At 44.0% G+C, this 20,212-nt stretch overlaps 1 protein-coding gene across 1 annotated transcript in view; it reads right to left on the reverse strand.

Moving 5' to 3' along the window:
• Positions 1–19,507, reverse strand: part of LOC128340709 (uncharacterized) — a 44,955-nt gene extending 25,448 nt beyond the window's left edge. Inside the window, exons 1-2 of the mRNA XM_053286203.1 lie at positions 19,426–19,507; positions 8,086–8,118 (exon numbers count right to left, since the gene is read on the reverse strand). Coding sequence (XP_053142178.1) covers positions 8,086–8,093 — 8 coding nt within the window. The 5' untranslated portion in view covers positions 8,094–8,118; positions 19,426–19,507. The remainder of the gene's footprint in view (positions 1–8,085; positions 8,119–19,425) is intronic.
• Positions 19,508–20,212: the final 705 nt, after the last annotated feature.

Below are 20,212 nucleotides of genomic sequence, written 5' to 3' on the forward strand. Positions count from 1 at the left end.
GAGACACCCTTAAGAGCTCCCCACACATGCAGGGTCATCGGAAATCAGCCCCATGGGCATGTCCAAGCAGCAAGCCAGCACCCCTGTGCTTTCAGAGCCCATGCCCCCTGTGCAAGCCAGACACCCCAGGGTCTCAGGCAAGTGGGAGAAGGGCCCTCTGGTGCAGCCCCACAGCTGCCACCATGCAAGGCCCCTGCCAAGACAAGGTTCTTTTGCCGTGCACCACCCCAAACCAGGAGCCTGGTTGCCAAGGGTGTCTGGGTGCGTGTTCAGAAATGCACTGCCCCCACATGCTCCTTCCCTCGCAGAAAAAAAAAAGGCTACCATGCAAGGGAGCACTGTGCAGCAACACTCATGCTTGGGCTGGTCTGAGGTGAAGGGAAAGACTGGAGACACAGGGGGAGATGGCTATGCACAAGCACTGCTCCCCAAGAGCAGAGTGGAGGGGAGTCGGAGGAAATCTCCACCCAATCCTCCTCCACCACATATGCTCACCACTCAACATGCTCCTGAGCAGTTTGATGCCACCTGGTGGGCATAGCTGCACCTTGCTTGCTTTGCCTTGTGTTTAGAAGGCACTTTACGGAAGCGTTGGCCTCCCACATAGTTTGTAAACCCTGCAACCACAAGCTTTCAAGCCCCCCCCCCCCAGCTTCTAGTCCCATGTTCACACTCACTTGTTCCCAATCAACTCTGTTGGTTGATTTTCTCTTTGAAGTTTGCAACAAGGATGTGTTGTTTTTTGTCTGTTCCTTGAATTCAAGCTTTTCTTCTTTGCTTTGAAAACCATTGCACACTTCTTCCTTGCAGCCCACACACCATTGCCAGCACACCAAGGACAAGGGGGTTCCTGTCAATGCTGGATGCTGCACTGACACATGGAGGGGCTGCATACGCATGGCAGCATCTAGGGCCCCTTTGGAGGTTTTAAAAAGAAAGCATGTCCTAAGCAGAGTTGGGTGGGGGAGACAGAAATACAAAGGCTTGCTCTTGCTACCTGCACAGGTTGCACATGCTCCCCTGACAAGGAGAGAATCCATGGTCTGAGAACTCAGGCCATGCGGGAAAGAGGGGGCCCACACACATTCAGACATAAAAGGGTTTGAGTTCTATGAGAATGTACAGGGAGAAGGCCATGCCCACAAGCTTTGTCGGCATGAAGTGGGAGGGTGGGCCAGTGCCACAAACAGCTGGCCAAAACCAGGCTCCGGACAAGGCACAAAGAATGGAAGTCCCCTCCCTCTCTGGAACACCACCCCCTTGTTCTGTGTGAGATAGGGGGCAGGCAGAACAGGGGGGACATGCCCACTGCAAGCCCCTTGAATACCTCACGTGGGTGGCATGCGCAATTAAAACTGCCACATGGGCATGCACCATCACCCAACCTCCCTGTAGGCAAGAGAGGAACAGTTTTGCCATGGAAGGCACAACACTCCGCATCACATTCCACCAGTGTGGTGGAGATGGTCCTGAGCACCATGGAGGAAGAAGCAAGACACAGAGACCAACAAAGGAGGTGCCAGTTGTGGGCACTAAGGCGTTTGGGTCCCACAGGTGCAGCAGCTGCCCGTAAGGAGGCTGGAAGGTTCTTTGCTGTCTTCAGGAGATTCAACAGGCTGGTTGTACGTTCCAGGGCAGCCACTGAAACAGCCCAGAGATATGAAGCGACCCTCTCCTCTTATTCCCACATCCCGCAGGAAGACTGGACAGTGGAAAGGAGGTGGGTGCTGCCAAGGTACGATAGCACCTGGAGGTCAATGGAGGATGTGGGCGAGTGGGATGACAAGTGTTTTGGGGGCAGCTTCAGGATGCCTTGGGGAACCTTTGATTTTCTGGCAAGCAAGATGGAGCCTCTGCACCACTGGCAGGACACTGTGATGCTCTGCGCGGTGTCAGCACAGAAGTGGCTTGCCATAATGATTTACAAGCTGGCCTCCAATGGCAACTACCTAGCTCTGAGCAAGCGGTTTGTGATCAGCACCTCCACCACCTGCAATATAGTCAAGGAAGTGGTGGACTTGCTGATGGAAATGTTCCTGGAGGACGTGATCCATGTGGGTGACCCGAAGGAGGTGATTTCAGGGTTCCAAGAAGAAGGGGCTCCTGGGCATCATTGGGTGTATAGATCGCACACACGTGAAAATTCTAGCACTCCCCACCCAACACCATGAGGAGTACTAAGGGTGGGAGCACTACTATGCTATGAACCTGTAAGGTGTGGTAGACTCAATGGGGTGGTTTGTGGATGTCTACTCTATGTGAGGCAGAAGCCATGACCCAGCCATTTCTTGGACCTCCCCATTCACCTCTAAGCTGCACTCTGATACCTGGGTGATAGTTTCACCCGTGAAGGTGGGTGGGTGATGGGTGAAGCCAGCATTATTCAGGGACCAGCTTGCAGGAGTGATGGCCACCTCCTATCATGCACAGGTGCCATGGAAAAGGTGCCATGGAAAGGAACTTCACCATCAGGCACAGCAGCATGAGGATCGTAGTTGAACAAGTTTTTGGGAGGCTGAAGACCCGGTGGTATACCCTGTACATCTTGCTGGATGTTGAGGAGCAGCTAGTGCCAAAGGTGATTGTGGCCTGCTGCATCCTGCACAACATATGTGAGCCCAGGGGAGTCGTCCTGTTGGAGGAGCCCGTGGACTCACCTGCTAGGGATGTGCATTGAACTGGTGGGGGGCAGCTCAAGGGTGGAGGGGAGATACCTTTAAGGACTGGGGATGGTGCTCTTACCTCCCCCACACCATATTTTTCCCACAAGCACTGAAGTTTAAAGGGGTCCAGCGGGACGGCAGCATACCTCCCTGCCGCCCCATTGCCTCCTCAGCACAGAAGTGACCAGAAATACCTGTTGTGCATGTGCATGTTGGGTGAGTGCACACGCACATCTGGCTCACTCTCTCGCACCTGACATGCACATGCACGCTGGGTACTACCAGTCACTTCTGGTCGAAGGAGACAACAGGGCAGCAGGGAGGTACACTGCTCCCGGACCCTTTTAAACTGCATTGCCAGCGGAAGAAAAGTGGTGTGTGGTGGAGGGTGGGGGTGGATAAGAGCATCCTCCCTAGTCCTTAAAGGTATCCCCCCTGTCTTCGAATCAGTTGAACTGCCGGTCTTTTGAACCTGTTCGGAAGCCCGTAAAAGGGCCTCCAAACAGTTCCATGCACATCCTTATTGCCTGCACATCCAGAGGGTGAGAGTGGTGGTGGAGGGGTGCCCGGTGGAGACAGAGATGCTGTGCTGGAGGACCCTGAGACCCTGCTCTTGAGAACTGTTGATGGCAGCAGGGAGGCGCAGGCAGTGAGATCAGCCTTTATAAGATATGCCCGGGAGCATCTCCCTCCGGCCCATTGCCAAGGCAGGCAGGTGTGTGGTGCTGGAAGAGCATCCCGCCCTTAAATCTCTTGATGGTAGCACGGGATCATCAAACACAGTTGTGGCATTAACAGAATCAGCAACTGAAAACACCTGTCCCCGCCATGCAAGCAAAAAGACTGCCAGTGTATTGCTGTTCAGTGAACTAAGTCTTAAATAAATGCATATGTTTATTTCAAAATGCAAGTGCACAGTTCTCCCCTAAGACCTGGCCAATGGCAGGGAGGGCAATCTGTGGGTTGGGATGTTGGATGGAGCAGGGGAGGACATGGAATCCCCCACCTCACCCCAATACTTGCTGTATATAGAATGGATGGTGCTGGGGGTACATGGTGTACATGGAAAGCTTGCTTCTGTTTAACCTGGTGGTGTGTCGATCTTTGGATCCTTAGGTTCAAAGAGTGGCAGGTGCAGAGGGAGGAAAAGCTTAGTTGTCTGGCAACCATGGAGAGGGGAATGGTTATCTGGCTTCCCCGGGCTCCCCACCCCAACACCACCCGCATCCAGTCAAAAGCCTATGGATTTAAAGAATAAAGCACCCCTGTCTTGTTGAGTGTCCCCCACAAACCTTCTTGCATGTGGATGCAGTCCTGCCTATCAAAGAACTAACACGTGATTCCATGTTCTGCTGCATATTTATTGCAAGGACATAGCTGGGAGCACAGTGAGGAAGGGGTTAAACTATCATCACCTAATGAAGCCAACACCCCCCCCCCTTGGGGATCGCAGCCAATGATGGCCATCTGGACAATATGCTGATGCCCTGCCCTCAGTCTGGCAATGCAAGCACCACAAGATTGCCTGGGATATGGCCTTGGTGGCTGAGAAGGAGGGAGGGGCCACCCTGCCCTGAAAGCAGAGGTTTCTGAACCATGGTTAGATGGACATCTGCAATGCAATCCATGGTTTAAAATATTAATTGCAGGTCTGTCAACCTCCAGTTTCACGTTATGTGCGAATGCAGCCAGTGAATGCTCATGTGGGGAAATTCCTCATGATCCTGTGTAGATCCACCAGAGAAGCCACCCGGAATTTAAAGAAGCTGCTTATCTTCTTTAGTGGATGTAGTGATCGGCCACTGAACAGCCCCAACTCTCCCCTAAAGAATCAACTGGAAGTGAAACCTGTAATGACTGACAGTCTGGTGAATTCCAGGGATCAGCCAATCAGCACACCAGGTGGTGGGGCCTAGAGAGCCATGAAGAGGAAGAGCAGGTTCCTTTGTTAGAAAGAAGCAGGCTGGGGGTGAGGGCAAGGAGGATGGATGTGGAAGGAACTGCAGTTCCTTGAGAAACAGGATTGCAGGAAGCTTGATTCTCATCAGATGGTGGGTGAGTTTTCATGGAAGAGTAGATTCAGCTTAGGGAACAGTTTGTTAGTCAGATTTTGTGTTAGAAACATATTTATTTTGTGTGCTTTGTAAATCCCTGATACTGTCCTAGGAGGTCTATCTGTAAGCTTTTAAAGGTGCTTTTGTATTTTCCTACATCCATGTTCTTTGCAACTGGGTAACCATGATTTTTAAAACGTGCCACCCCAACATCATCTGGGATGCTTTTTGAAATATTCTTGTAACCTACTGAGTATTTGCTTTACCTGTAACTAAAAGCTGAGAGAGCCTCAGACTGAAGCAGTCTGCAGCATTTGAATAAAGATTTTTTTTTCCTTTTTGTCCTTTGCATTTTGCAAGCCTCTCAGAGTTTATTTTTAACTCAGGAAAGAGGGAGGTGGGAAGGGGGTTTATCAGTGCAACATGCCTCATACATTCAGATACTACCAGTTTTCTCACCATGTATAAGCCTGCATGTGGAAGGTTTTTGTATTCCAACAGCAAAAGAAGGAGAGTTTCCCCTGGGATTTCCACTCAAGTCTGGTGTGTGTGTGTGTGTGTGTGTGTGTGTGAAACTCTGTTGATAATTGGGTGGTGGTGGCAGCCCAGATCCTATCAAGATTACAAGAAGGTTTAGGGAGAAGTCTTTGCTCAGAAAGCACAGAGGTGATGATTCAGCATTTTTCTTCCCCTCACGTAGGCTCGCTCTGAGACAAATGCTGGAAATCCGCTACAGGGGGTTATGTGCTTGAATGTTTCATCTTGGACTTTTTACTCTTTGAATATGAATGTGATTGTGCTTATGCAATTCTGATCAATTTTCCTTCAGGGAAAGGGGGTAGGAAAGAGCATGTGGCCCGTGGAGTAATCCTGAAAATCTGTGGGAGCGGGTTGGCTTTTTAGTTTTATTTCTTGCACACACATCTGGTTGAGTTTGCTGGCCTTTATTTCCTGAGCAACAACCCAGAGAGAAAATGGACTATTATCTGCAGGAGTTTGATTTTTGAAACGGGATGGCTTGGCCCAGGTTAGCTAAATACTAAGAAAGATAAGGAGACACTACAACCTATTTGATCCAGCATCCATTGTCAAATATATTGTTGCTCAATCTAGGATACTTGGGCCTTACCCACCCTTGGATATTTAGGTTCTAGAGCAGAAACTGAACATATTGGGAAGTAATTGTTGCTTATGTGTAATTGTTGCTTATGAGTCTATTTTGCAACTGGCCCCTAACTTTCTCTTGCCAATGAAGTAATTAAAAAGACCTAAAAGAAAGGCTGCAGTCACCCATTGATGTTTGCATGCTGGGCTTGCATTGTTTCAGAGGCTTAGTTCAGATGATACTTTTCCTGTCCATCCTGCCCTGCATGATTAATAGGTGAGCATGTCATGAACATTCAGGCCTGTCGTGCCCTCGATCTCAGATAGTGAGGAGGAAGGGGAAGCTGACAGCCCTTCAGCCGATGCAGAGGTGCCTGAGGGGTGGAGCCCGGCTGTCAGTCCCCAAGAGACGGCTGAGGAAGGTCCGGCTGATGTTTCAGAGCAGGCACAGCAGTCTGAGGCAGCAGAGACAGCGACGGACAGACTAGAAGATGAGCTGTGCAGGCAACCCCCACTGACTACACAGCAAAGGCGTGTCACAAGGCGAAGAGCACAGCTGGAAACTATCAGGAGGAGTAAACGCCTCTTGCAGAGGGCTGATAAGCCTTGAATCCCTGCCAGCTGACAGTTATCAGCTTGGACTATAAAACACGTCAACAGCTTTCTGTTAGCCTCTGGAAGACAACATTTGTCAACCCTCGTGTTGACAGCTTTCAGCCCAAGCCTGATATAGAGAACTATTTCGAGCCGTGTTTCATTTCTGCAGCCCAGTTTGTATTGTGGACTATTTTCCTGGACTTCCCTTCTGAATGGCCATATTGCTGACAAGGCCCCTCTAACACACTATTCCTCAGTCAAGGGGCCTACATGGTGTACAGTTCCATCAGCCAACTATAGCCCTCTATCTCACAACTGCATTTGCGCAATTCTGTACTCTTGCACAAGAATATTCTTGCACTACTGTACAAACGCTCTGTTACAAGGCTGACAACGAAGTGTTGCACAGTATGTGAGTGGCTACTTCAAAGAAGTATTTTGACTTTAAAGTAGTATTTGGACTGTGTAAAGAGCAGACATTCAAATGAACCGTGCCTGCCATGTGATTAAGGAATGGTGCGCTTTGCAGTGGGCAGGGGAGTTAGATGTGGGTGTTCATGTCTATCACATGGATTGAGTTGGCTGAGAAGTGTATTCTCAGAACCAGCACCAAGGTGGACATAATCTCTTTGTTGATTTATGTGTTCATTTTATCTTTATAACTGCTAGAAAATGAAAGCTGGTCTATCCTCATGCTACTGGTGGCACAGATGGGGCAGTAGTTTCTTGAGGGCATTTTTTGACCCAGAAAACCTTTCTTGAAACTTCAAAGAAACAAGATTTTCTAGAAGCTCAGAATGATCTCTGAATGTTTTGAACCTCAGGAAGCGGCTTGTTTGCATGGTCCTTATCCTGCTTCCTAATAGGGTATAACTGATGTATAATACTGAAGTTATGGATTCAACATTAGTATCTTCAAGATCACTCTCCCACTGCCCATCTTGCTTCTCTGCATGGGCAGTAGCTGACAGAAAGAGCAAGGATTCACTGATGCAGCGAAAGCACAGTCCAACAGAACTTCCCAACTGTACCAATGTAGCAAGGAAATGGCAATTTTTGACACCCGCCCTTTCTCCAGGAACCCCTTTGTGCCACTCAAAAACACAACTCTGAGGTCTGCACAACACTCAGGGACGTATTTTCAGGTGGGACGGAGGGCTTCCTGGAGAAGGGGGAGGGCATCAAAAACTGCCAGTTCCCTGCTGCAGCAGTGCAGTACTTGGGAAGTTCTGTTAGGCTGCTCTCCCACTGAACTGGGGCATCCTTGCTCTGTAAGTCAGCCAGTAATTTTATGAATTATTATTCATAACTGAGCTGGTGTACTTGGGTTCTTTCTACCAGTAGCAATTCAGAACAAATGGAGCTGCTTTTCATTACCTAGCAGGCATAAGCCAGAGCTGAAGAAAGAGCACTGCACGACATGGCCCAATAAAACTGATGCAGGAAAGCACCTGCTTGAATTTACGGAGTTTCTTCTTTCTTTTAAAATGGTAAGGCATTACTTTAAAAGAGAATCAAAAAAATGTCATTCACTTTCTGTGAGCAGTACCAAGAAATGTCGTGATGGAGCCTCAAGCATGATCTTCAATGCAACTCTGATATAAGTCACTTCAAAAGGGATTTAAAATAAAAGCAATAGATCGGTTTTATTTATTTTTAGTTCTTACCTGCTCATATTGACAGAAGATTTGTCTTCCCTTCTGTGTTTTTGGATAAAGAAAAAGAAAAAGAGGGAGAGGAGCTGCTTATTACATGAAGACGAAGAAAACCAAAGCATCATTTGCCTGTTATTTCTTAAAACTTCACATCACAGCCTGGGGTAGCAATATAATGAGGCAGGTTTAGCATATTGGAAAGGAATTTTATCTCCTACCTGTAAATTTATGAGGAACAGAAATTCTCTTCATTCCTATTTTATTCAGAAGATAGATTTCTATAAGAATCACCAATATGCTTTCTGAAGATCTGTAATTTGGACTGTATTTTGAAGGGGCGGGGGGAGAAGATAAGTCATCTCCTGAATATTATATAGCCTCAGTCTTGCTTTGATTTGGGTCAGACTTTCTAGAGAACTCTTGCCAACAGAAAAAAAAAAAGTATTTCCATGTGAGTAAAGACCAGTGGATAAGAGTGGATAAGATGGGGGGGAAAGGTGGTCAAATGAGAGTTCATAAGATCCATGTTTATATGGAACCATACCCCATACGCCTTTCACAGATGGTGTTACTGAAAGATATCTCCCTCCTACTCTCTCACCACAAAATCTGCTCCAGAAATAATCCTGAGTAACTAGAAGAATTCCCTGGATGTCCTTTGGATGCCAGGAAAATGAAGGTGTTTGCCAATGCGATTTTTCTAGATGAGGCCTGAACAACTTGTGACTCACCAAGCTAAATCAGCCATGTTTGGTAGCCCATCAGGTACTTACATGGCTGTTTTTGCTGTTCTGGGCAGGTAGCAGAGAAAAGGTTTATCAGGCCTCTGACAGTTTAAGTCTTTGCAGATCTAATGAATGAAAAAAGTGACAATAGACCATTTACGCCCAGTAGAGCTGCCAGCAAGCTTCAGCAATTCTCAACTGACATATTTTCTCAGTGGCTGATATACTGCTCAATTTTACATGCACCTTGCAATGCAATGTTTGCACATTTGTGCTAGAGTGCTGTTGTGCTAAATGCAATAATTGCAAAAATGAAATGTGGTTGTGCAGTTGATGACCATTGGAAATAATGGATTTCAATTTCACAATTGCATTTGCACAATGATTGCATTCATTCATTCATTCATTTGAATTATATACCGCCCTTCCTAAAGTGGCTCAGGGTGGTTTATATTAAAATAAAAGGCACATAAATAAAATCAAAGAACATTTAAAAGCAGATTGAAATTCATATTAAAACTAGATATCATTAAAAGCCAGGCCAAAAAGGTGGATCTTTAAGGCTCTCCTGAAGGCCTCCAAGGAAGACAATCCTCTCATATCCATGGGGAATGTGTCCCACCACCTAGGAGTGACAACTAAGAAGGCCCAATCCAAGATCACCATCACATGAACCAGTGGCACCCGAAGATGGACCCCTCCTAATGAGCTTAATGATCTTTGTACTTTGCCTGGAAACATATCAGCAGCTAATACAACTGTTTAAGAACAGGCAAAATGTGGTCTCTCTGGGGTATCCCAGGGACCAATCTGGCTGTTGCCTTTTGAACTAACTGAAGTTGCCAAACTACATACAGAGCGCATTGCAGTAGTCCCACCTGGAGGTTACCAGCTGGTGTACTACTGTTTTCAGGATATTCTCCTCAAAAAACAGGTGGAGTTGTCAAATCAGTTGCAGCTGGTAAAAAGCGGTCCTGGCCACAGCCTCAATCTGAGGCACCAGGGTGAGACCCGGGTCCAAGAGCACTCCCAAACTATGAACTTGTTCGTTCCGTGGGAGTGTAACCTCATCCAGAACAGGAAGTTCTATCACGTCTTGCAGATCATGATCCCAAACAATAAGCAATTCCATCTTGCTTGGATTCAGCTTCAGTTTATTATCCCTCATCCAGCCCATTATTGCCTGTAATGCCTTTATATCTTGATGTTATCTTGCATGCAACTGTGGAAATGTTACATTTCAAGTACATTGTATGTAATATTGCACAATATGTCAGCCAGTAAGTGTGCTGAGTACACTAGAATAGAGGTGGCCCATTAGTATCCCATGCATTCCCCAAAGGATTTTTTTCTTACCCCCTGGTGGACTTAAAAACATTTTCAGGTTGTAAGGAAAATAAATTCCATACCTTCATGTTCTATATAATACATATACACATTTGTATGTAAAATGTGTTCTCCATAAGTGTGAAGCCCTTATTGCTAGCCAATCCTGCACACCAAACAACTGTCGGAACATAAAGACTGCAAAACCAAAGACTACAAAAGACTCTAAGACTAAAAAAGTGAGATTACAGGGAAGAATTGTAGCTCAGCATTTGCAAGCAAAAAGTTACAGGTTAAATCCCTGGCATCTCCGGTTAGAGCTGGGAAATACTCTGTAGAGCTGCTGACAGTTAGGGGCCTATATTCTGACTAACAAATCTCCAGTGCTTGATTAAATGTATGGGTGCTGCAGATGAGTTTCTGACTAATGCAACACCAGCACTCGTGGGCAGTGAAGTTCAATGACTTCGTCACCTGAAAATGAGGTTGTTCACACGACCAGCCCTACCCGAGTAGCACAGCTCTAGCCTGGGTAGGGCTGGTCATGAGAACTACCAGGATCAGTTCCAATTCTGAACTCCTCCACCAGCTAGCCTGAGATTTGTACCTGAGCTAAAAGTGAGGTAGGTGGACATGTACCACCCAGTTGTGGGAGGCTCCGGCTGTCAGCAGCCGGAGCTTTCATAGAGTCAGATGGAAGGAGCACCTGGCAGCATCGAACTTCTCCAATGCCCATGCTCCTTGCACAGTGCATTGTGGGATACTGGAGGATTTCCAGTTCCCAGCCCTGCTGACTGCTGCTGCACCAGTCATCTGAGCATGTGATCGGCAGAGCTAGGAGGAACCTGTGGTCATCGGGAGAAGCCTGCCTCCCCACCACCACCACCAATCTCCTAGCATATCAGTCTAGTCATGTAATTACCTTAATATGTCCTTGAGGGTGGAACAGCCTCAGGGACATATTTTTGAGTGACAAAAGAGCTTCCATGGGAGGGAAGCCATTGGTTGTGTCTGCAGCACTGGTGCATCTAACAAAGCATTAGCACTTCATTAGTCAAGATGCCAGCCAGTACAAACAGTACCGAGCTGGATGGACCAATGGTCTGACTTGCAATAAGGCAGCTACCTTTGTTATTTGGACAGCCCTACAATTGTGATATAGGAAGATGCTGAAAGGCATCACCTCAACTGCGTGGGAGATGGCAACGGAAAATCCCTCCTGCATTCTACCAAAGACAACCACAGAGCTCTGTGGTCACCAGGAGTTGACACCGACTTGACGGCACACTTTACTTTACAAATGAATAAGTGACTTTGGAGTTGCAAACTAGTAGTAGTAATTTCTTTTCATAAGCTTCATGAAGAAGCTATTTACGGTATATAATGTCTACAGTCTCATGGCATTTTCCATTAGTAAATATCAAACGCTAATGACACCAAGTGAAGATTCGGTCTCCCTGCACACGGTATGACATTTTGTAAGCAAGACCTACAGAGAATATACAGCAAATTAACATCTACCTTTATGCATAAGAAATTATTTAAGAAAATGCAAATGGAAAAAGTTTTTTTCTTAAGATAAAAGGCAAGCTACTGCAAGGAGAGTACATTCAGCTGTTTGTTGCCTTCTAATTTATTGCCTTGCACTGCATGTAGCAAGGAATTTGAAAGGGTTTATAAAACAATTTGTCAGGATCAACAGATAGCAAACACCCCCTTTCCTTAGGGGCTTGAATCTATAAAATGCTTTCACAATGTTTCCATTCTCAATAATCTGTTGGGGGAAAATACCTGGTACATCCTCAGTGAAATAAAAGAAAAAAGAAAAAGAGGGATAAGAAAAGGGGCATGAAATTTGTACAAGAACAAAACTGGGCGAAAGCAAGTTTTGTTTCGGGTGGAATATGCTCATTGGTTGCTCATAGGTCTAATCCTAGTAATGCATCTTTTAGTGCCACTAAAGTCAGGGATACTTGTGCACATTTCTATGCATGGCATTGCAGTCTAATGTTTTCAGCATGAAAATATCCCTGATTATAGCAGTATATTAATTGAATAATTATGCAATTATATAATTATGTATATAATTGCATAATCATGTATAATTTTAGTACAACTAAAAGCCCAGTGCACAGTTTTTATTTTGGAGATTGAAGGGGAACATTTTTGTGATAGTTACCATTTGTTTGCTTTTTGAAGGGTTATGAGGTACAGCCCATCTATCAATATAGCATTGGTAGGATATTCATATCATATATGTGTGTGTCTGTGTCATTATATAAATATAATGAATGAATCAAGGATAAGGCACTGTTTAATGACTGTGGTAGCTTACCCAAGTAATTTTGCAATCACCTTTTACAAGAATTTGCCATTTAAGTACAAAATTGTTTGTTGATGGTGGATAATTGGGCGAAAGAATCTAGCCAGACACCATTTCCTGAAGACTGAAAGTGTTTTCCTAGTAGAATTAACTCAAGCAATAACTATATCACAGTGATCTAACTAAGGGGAGAACTTAAAGTCCACTTTCACTTAAGAGAGCAAAAGTAAGACTGTAGCATTCATTGCATGTATTCTCTTGTGGAAATGAAATGTGTGACTCCCAGCTATTTCTAGCAGATTAGGGGTGTGCACAAAACTGGGTTGCCTGGTTGGGTTCGAGGTGTTTTTTTTTAAACTTAGAACCCCCAAAACAGTCCAGGGGATTTGGTTCAATATTGAAACAAACTGGGGGGTTCGGTCTGACATTGAGCCATCACACCGAACCGGTTTGATTATTATTTATTATTATTATTAATTAAATTTCTATTCCAAAATGTGATATTCCAATTTCTATTCCCTTCCAAAAATGGCTCAGGGAGGTTTACACAGAGAAATAAACAAATAAGATGGATCCCTGTCCCCAAAGGGCTCACATTCTAAAAAAACATAAGATAGGCACCAGCAGCAACAGTCACTGGAGGTACTGTGCTGGGAGTGGATAGGGCCAGTTACTCTCCCCCTGCTAAATAAAGAGAATCACCATGGTAAAAGGTGCCTCTTTGCCCAGTTAGCAGGGAATTGAACTTGTTTGCACATCTCTATAGCAGATGTGGCAAGTTTAAGAGCTGGGACTTGTGCTTTGGCAAACTGCGGGACTGCTCTAGAAAAGTTGCAATTTAACCCAGGTACAGGACTGGGTAAACTGTAAACCTGACTCTGCATTTTATTTCTAGTTTTCCATAATGTTGATTTCACATTAAAATGCAACCAAGCAGATTCAAACATAATTTATATGACTGGTACTAGATTACTCACGCATTTTAAAATCATACTTAGAACACGTTAATACTAACACTTCATTTCAGGTTTACGGCCAGAACTATCACTTTAGGATCAGAGTCAGTTGTAATTGTGGTTTATTTTATTATCATTAGAAAATTCAGCAGTAGTGATTTGCAGTATCCCTGGGGATCAGCATTAATAGCATGGTATGCTATGGCTGCAGTGCCCCAGTCCCAAGGTGAAAGTGGGGATGGACCAGCTTCTGGCCTGTCAGCATTGGACATACCATGTCCTGATTGACACACACACACACACACACCCGCAAAAAAAAAACAACACCAAAAAACACCCCGCTCTGAGCCATTTTTGGAAGAGCAGTATATAAATCAACCAAACAAATAAATTTTTTAAAAGATGCTCTGTGTAACTTTTTTTAAAAGTTAGTTTTGATTGGCTGCAACTGGTAGACAATAAGACCCTTGTTTGCTCTGATTAGCTAACAGTGGCAGCCAGTCAGAGGCCCAGGGATTGGGAATCTGTGGCTCTGGGCAAGAATGTCTGCGGTGTGTCCATGGCAAAGAGTCAGGCTTTGGTACTTACTTACCTTTTCCACATTACACACTGCTGGATGTTGCCCAGCTCAGTTACAGGCAAAGCCTCCAAAAACACAAGGAAAGGGGACGGGAGGTATTTTAATACACAGATGAGGAGGACAACAGGCTTTGGACTTCGCTTGCTGAAAATGTGGGCTCCCACTATTTTAAATGGCTCATCATATCAAGGGTTAATGTGTTACCAGATCTGCAGTGTGATAACTACCTCCCTTCATGGTTATGTTTTGCTTAAAGAGGGGGAAACTAGCTTCAAATTGGTGCAAACTGGTAAACAGCTATATTATAATTAAAACACTAGGGAAAGTTGAGCCCAGTATGGATGCACTGGAAGGAGAGACAAAGAATATAGACATGTGCCTTGAAAATGAAGAGTTACTTTATTGAGTGGTAATAGGGATGTGGAATAAGAAAAGTGGGGGATTAAAGCAACGATTGGTGCCTAGTAAATCAGCCAAAAAATTGCCCTCCCATAAGGGGGATTGTAGACTCTGGTAATAACTTAGGTTTGGTTGCCTGTCATACATATTTACCATATCATAGCATTGAGGAAGCGGGGCAGAGATTTAGGGTTAAAGGGGGTTTTTTAAAGAGAAAAAGCTGGTAGCTACCTGAAATCTAGGATGGGTCCTTCTCTCCAAAGATGTATCAAGCTTGAGGTGCAGGGAAAGTGCAAGAGAGAGATATCCTTATGAGAAATGTTTTTATAGTCAAAATGTGTCCTGAGAGCAGTTATGGTGGAGTCAAACATCTTTAGTTCCGGTCCATATAAGCTGTTACTGTATCTGTTGAGTGTTATTGCTTGGGAGCTTTACTTTAAACAAAGAGTCTTAGGGAGTATTTGGCTGTAAGCAGCAATCTGAATAGAAATGGGAGTGGTGGGGGAAATCTCACTTTTGTGGGGGAAATCTCAATTTTTTAACAATAACAACTCAGAAGGACTTGTTAAGTAGCAAGGAGGAGAACCTTGTGTTTCTATACCACAAGCTTGCATACCACCACATTTTGTTTCGATTGTATGTGCTAACTGGTCTGCTTGGATTCTCGGTATATGCTCAGAAGCGGTCAGAGTGGCATTATTCTAGTCCTATTGCAGTCTTTCAGTGACCAGAGGACACCAGGATAGCCTAATTAGAATGACATGTAATCTGAGGAATACAAGAGGCTACTGCTTGTTTTCCAATTTGCAGCCAATAGTCACCTCTGCAGGGGTGAAGGTCCTATTAGGATGGTCCACCCAAGGAGGCTATTGGATCCAATAGGATGCCAAGAAACCCTGGAGGGTTTTACTGTTGGCTTTGCCATTGATATTTTTGACACCCTGGTTGGAAATTGGAATATTGAGCTCACTAGGGTGGTAGACTTGATCACTCCTAAGTGTCCTCTCTGACCCGCTTCTAAAGTAGTTCCATGGTATACAGGAGAACTACAGGAGCTGAAGCGGCAAGGTAGATGACTAGAGCGCAAATGGAGAAGGATTCTACTAGAATCTGATAGATTACAGCACAGAGCCCAATTCAAGATCTATGCTCTGGCAATACAAGCGGCAAAGAAGCAATTCTTTCCTGTGCATAGTGCATCTACAGGTTCACAGCCAGTGGAATTGTCAAGGGTGGTGATACCCCTTGGTGGACTTGTACAGGCCCCTTCCAATCCAGCTTTGGAACCATCAGTTAGCTGCTGAGAAGCTATTAATACGTTTTTGTGTGTGGACAAAATCTCTCATATTCAAGCTGACCTGGATACACTTGATACCCTCAGAGTTGAGCAATTACAGGCTAATGACACACAAATCTATTTCTTGATGTCAGCTTCATCAGATGATGGCATAACATCCCTAAATGCTTGCCTCGAGGTAGTAATGGGGAAACAAACTGAAACTGAATCCAAACAAGATGGAGGTGCTCATTGTCGGAAGCCGCAGTTCTGGAAATGGGATAGATCTGCCAGTTCTGAATGGGGTTACACTCCCTCAGAAGGAACAGGTCCACAGTTTGGGAGTACTTCTGGACCCAACTCTCTCTCTCAGGTGGAGGTGGTAGTCAGGAGATGCCTCTGAATACCAGTTTATTTATTTTTATTTATTTAGTTATAACATATTTTTATACCACCCAAAACATACATCTCTGGGTGGTTTACAACAAGATACTACACCTGGAAAAGGAAGTTGCATGGGAGTAACAGCAGGAGAGATGGCACGCCCTCAACTTCTGCCTGTAGGCTTCCAGCGGCATCTGGTGGGCCACTGTGTGAAACAGGATGCTGGACTGGATGGGCCTTGGGCCTGATCCAGCAGGGCTGTTCTTATGTTCTTAGGAGTGCTTTCTATCAGCTTTGGCTGGTTTGCCAACTGTGCCATTTCCTGGAGGTTAGTGACCTTAAGACAGTGGTGCACATGCTGGTAACCTCCAGGCATCACTACTGCAATGCACTCTACATAGGGCTGCCATTGTACGTAGTCCGGAAACTGCAATTGGTGCAGAATACTGCTGCCAGATTGGTCTCCGGCTTGCCCCAAAGAGACCACATCACTCCGGTTTTAAAAGAATTACACTGGCTACCAATAGGTTTCTGGGCAAAATACAAAGTCTTACCTTTAAAGCCCTTAATGGTTTGGGCCAAGGGTATTTAAGAGAATGCCTTCTTCATTATGAACCCTGCCACCTATGAAGATCTTCAAGGGAGGTTTATCTAAGAGTTCCAGTGGCTCGTTTGGTGACTGGCAAGCCTTCTCTGTAGTTGCCCCAGAGCTGTGGAGCACACTTTCTGCTGAGATTAGAGCTGCTCCATCCCTGTTCACCTTTAGGAAACAACTGAAGACACATCTCTTCAGCCCAGCTTTTTAGCGATTTAGTGGTGTTTTAGCTATTTTAATTTGAATGTTTATTTTAAAAAAAAATGTTTTGTTTTAATGTTGTAGACCATCAAGAGTCTTCGGTAGCAGGTGGTATACAAATATGCTCAATAAATAAATAAAACAAATAAATAAGCCAAGAAAATGGTTACATTTCTGGTCTGGGGGGTGCACTGAGGCACACAAAATGGTGATGTGAGTGAGCCTGACAACAAATGCTTTCCAATAACATGCCTTCATACTGAACTTTTTAAAACAATGGAACATTATACAATGCTTTGCGGAAAATAAATGTAAAGTTCTTGACAATTCAAGTGCAAGCTGTGTAGATGCCTTTAGAAGAAATTGCTGCAGAAACTCTTCTCCCTGAACTATAGTCTGTCATTAAAAGAGACACTGAAAGTCAAATGTATTCCACTAGAGAAGGGTTTAACTTATTGTATGTGTATGCTTGCACTACTTTCTTATTTGTATTGTTTGACAGCCTTTACATAAGGTGATTTCAAACATTATTGCATTTATTGCCTTAGGGCTAAATGAAGGTTGAATAGCATAATGCATCTAGAGTAATCTGGCACAACAGGTAGCTGCTCTTTTTTGAACAATGGCCCTTCTCTTCACTAATAGCCAGAGTGTACTTCTTTGTATGATGCCTAGTTTTTAAAATATATTAATGGTCTGAACAGAAATGACAGCTACTCAATGCAGACCTTGTGTATGACTATGATCATGTTTGTTATTATAGGAAATTCAATAAGATGCACCGTATTCAAGAAGACTCAAAGAATGACAGCCCATGATATAGCGCAGCATGTAATATTGTGCAAAAGGATCTTGATTCTGTTGTATGGGCAAAACTGATGGATGACCTTGAACAGGAGCCAAGACCAAGACCCAGTGGAACCGGAGTTATAATGCACCAGCCTGCGTAATATTTGCACAGCAGAGGCAAACATGGGCCTCCTTCATGAATAGCAGCCTTTTAAGCACATCTACTGTAAGTCTCATCCATCCTTATTAATACTAAAAGCAGGAGTACGATACTATGTGGCTTCACTACTACATCTAAAGTAAACTTCAATGCCTACTAAGGTGCTTCTGGTTGGTCTTGCACCAAAACATCTGTAACACATTCACTTATTACATTTCCACCAAACCAAATACCAACTGGAAACAGTTGGGACTACCAGCTTGCCAATAGATCAGGTCTGCTCAACTCTGGCCCTCCTGCAGATGTTGGCCTGCAACTCCCATAATCCATGGCTATTGGTCACAGTTGGGCGTTGTAGTCCAAAAACAGCTGGGGGTCCTACGTTGAGCAGGCTTACACTAGGCAATGGCTGTCATCCTAACTAAATTACTTGGAAGTCCTGTTGAAATTAAGTAGTCCTGGAGAGAACTCTTGAGTAATGCTATTGAGTAACTTAGCCTGGATGTGAGCTACTGAGACTGTGTAGGGAAATGAGTATTTCAGGGAAACAGAAATGGTAAAAGAAGCTGCAGTTGTACAACCTACTTCTTTAAATCTTTTCTATTAGAGACGATGAGTAACATGGCTGTTGTCTGGCCCACTGTCAGATGTAGCCTCACTGTGACCCACCTCTTCAGTCTCAAGCCCTTGTGCCAGCTTTTTTTAAACTACTTCATTAAAAATGTACATTTCCTAAAATTAACTGCTCTGAGCCATGGTCCCAGTTAAAGCTACACTGTTTCTTTTCTGTTTGTAATTGAGAAAACTAGTCTGAACATTACAGAGAAAAGACCTTATCTGACCCCAAATGCAAAAGAAACAGTGCTTGCTTTAACTCTGAGACCATGGCTCAGAGCTGTTAATTTAGCAAAAAGCACTCATTAATTATGGTGGCTATGACCAACAATTGTAATTTATTAAGCTTTCTGTAGAATTGCAGTCTAATTGTTTTGCAACCCTGCAAACCTAGAGGATACATACAGCCAAATTACAGCTACAAATATTAATTTCCACCTACTGTATAATTGTGTTTATTTATTTCTCTATTGTTAGGGAAATCTATATATGACACATATATAATTCCATTTTTTCAAACACATCTTTTGTTCATACCACCTTTTTCTACTGTTGGGGTCCGTAAAAGCCTATATGAATGTGACCCACAGGTGCCTATGATTTACCAGCACTTGGTTATATGTATCAAACTTTACACAAGTGTGCAGTAGTTCAGTTTGTCACAGGTTACCCCTAGCTAGGCGATCTTTCATACCTCAGTGTTTAAATTAGCCCCAAGCTGTATCGGGAGATTGTAGTGCATAGGGCTCCAATCCAGAGCACATATCATAGGTAAACTCATGCTCTTAGAGAAGGGATGTGCATGAAAGTTTCATCCCACATCAGTTCAGCTCAAACTGGGGCTGGTTTGAAGGTTCAATAGTGGACTGAACTAGGGGCAGTTTGGTCCATGATCAAACCACAATGGGTCCAGTTTGGGTAAACCTGTTTGGGACAGTAAGGGGCATTCCCAAGGGACATTTACAAGTACAGGGACATTCCTAAGGCAGCAGTGGCAAGAGAAAGAAAGAGCTTTCCACTTACCTTGGCTGCCCGCTAGGAATGTGCAAACAGGTTCAACATCGAACGTTGAACCTGATACCTGAAGGACACCGGTATTAGTGCCTCATCAAACCGCCTGGAGATGAAGCTCCAGAAAGGACTACCGATTTAAAAGAAGGAAATAATAACCTTCTAGCATTTTTGAGGAAATAGTCTAGCGATAATGTTTTGGTACCTTCTCATGCATAGTTTATTTAAAGATCTTTGTGAATAATGGAATTCATCAGCCATCCAGTTACTTAGCAACCAAGATTTATATTTAACAAATCACAATTCAAAATTTATTATTTGCTATACAGGAGGGTAATAAAACTTCAGCAACCCTTCCATATTTTTGACTATTTAGTACTGAATGAGAAGAACTTTTATTAAGATTATTTGATTAAATATCTTACCAGAAAGCTGTGCATTGGTTTGTGTAGTTAGACACTATTTAGTAATATGATGTTTATATTTCTAAACATCTTCTGTCCAACCTAGGAAACCAAACCCCTGGCATCTTCATAATCAATCTACAAACATCAAACATGAAAATCCGACTGTCCAGAACTTATGAGGAAAAAAATTAATTTCCTCGTCTTCCTTTGTCCTTCATTATACTTTACATAAAAAGCAGTCTGCTTCAATAAGTGCAAATTCTTTTGTATTATTCCAAATTTGGATAAACTGTGGAATTTTTAAAATGTTGCGTTAATTTTTATTATATTAAGATAGCACCTGCTAAATGGAAAAAGACTTTTATACTGATGGCTTTATTTATTTATTTATT

This window comes from Hemicordylus capensis, chromosome 1 (assembly GCF_027244095.1).
Source record: "Hemicordylus capensis ecotype Gifberg chromosome 1, rHemCap1.1.pri, whole genome shotgun sequence".
Classification (NCBI taxonomy): Eukaryota; Metazoa; Chordata; class Lepidosauria; order Squamata; family Cordylidae; genus Hemicordylus; species Hemicordylus capensis.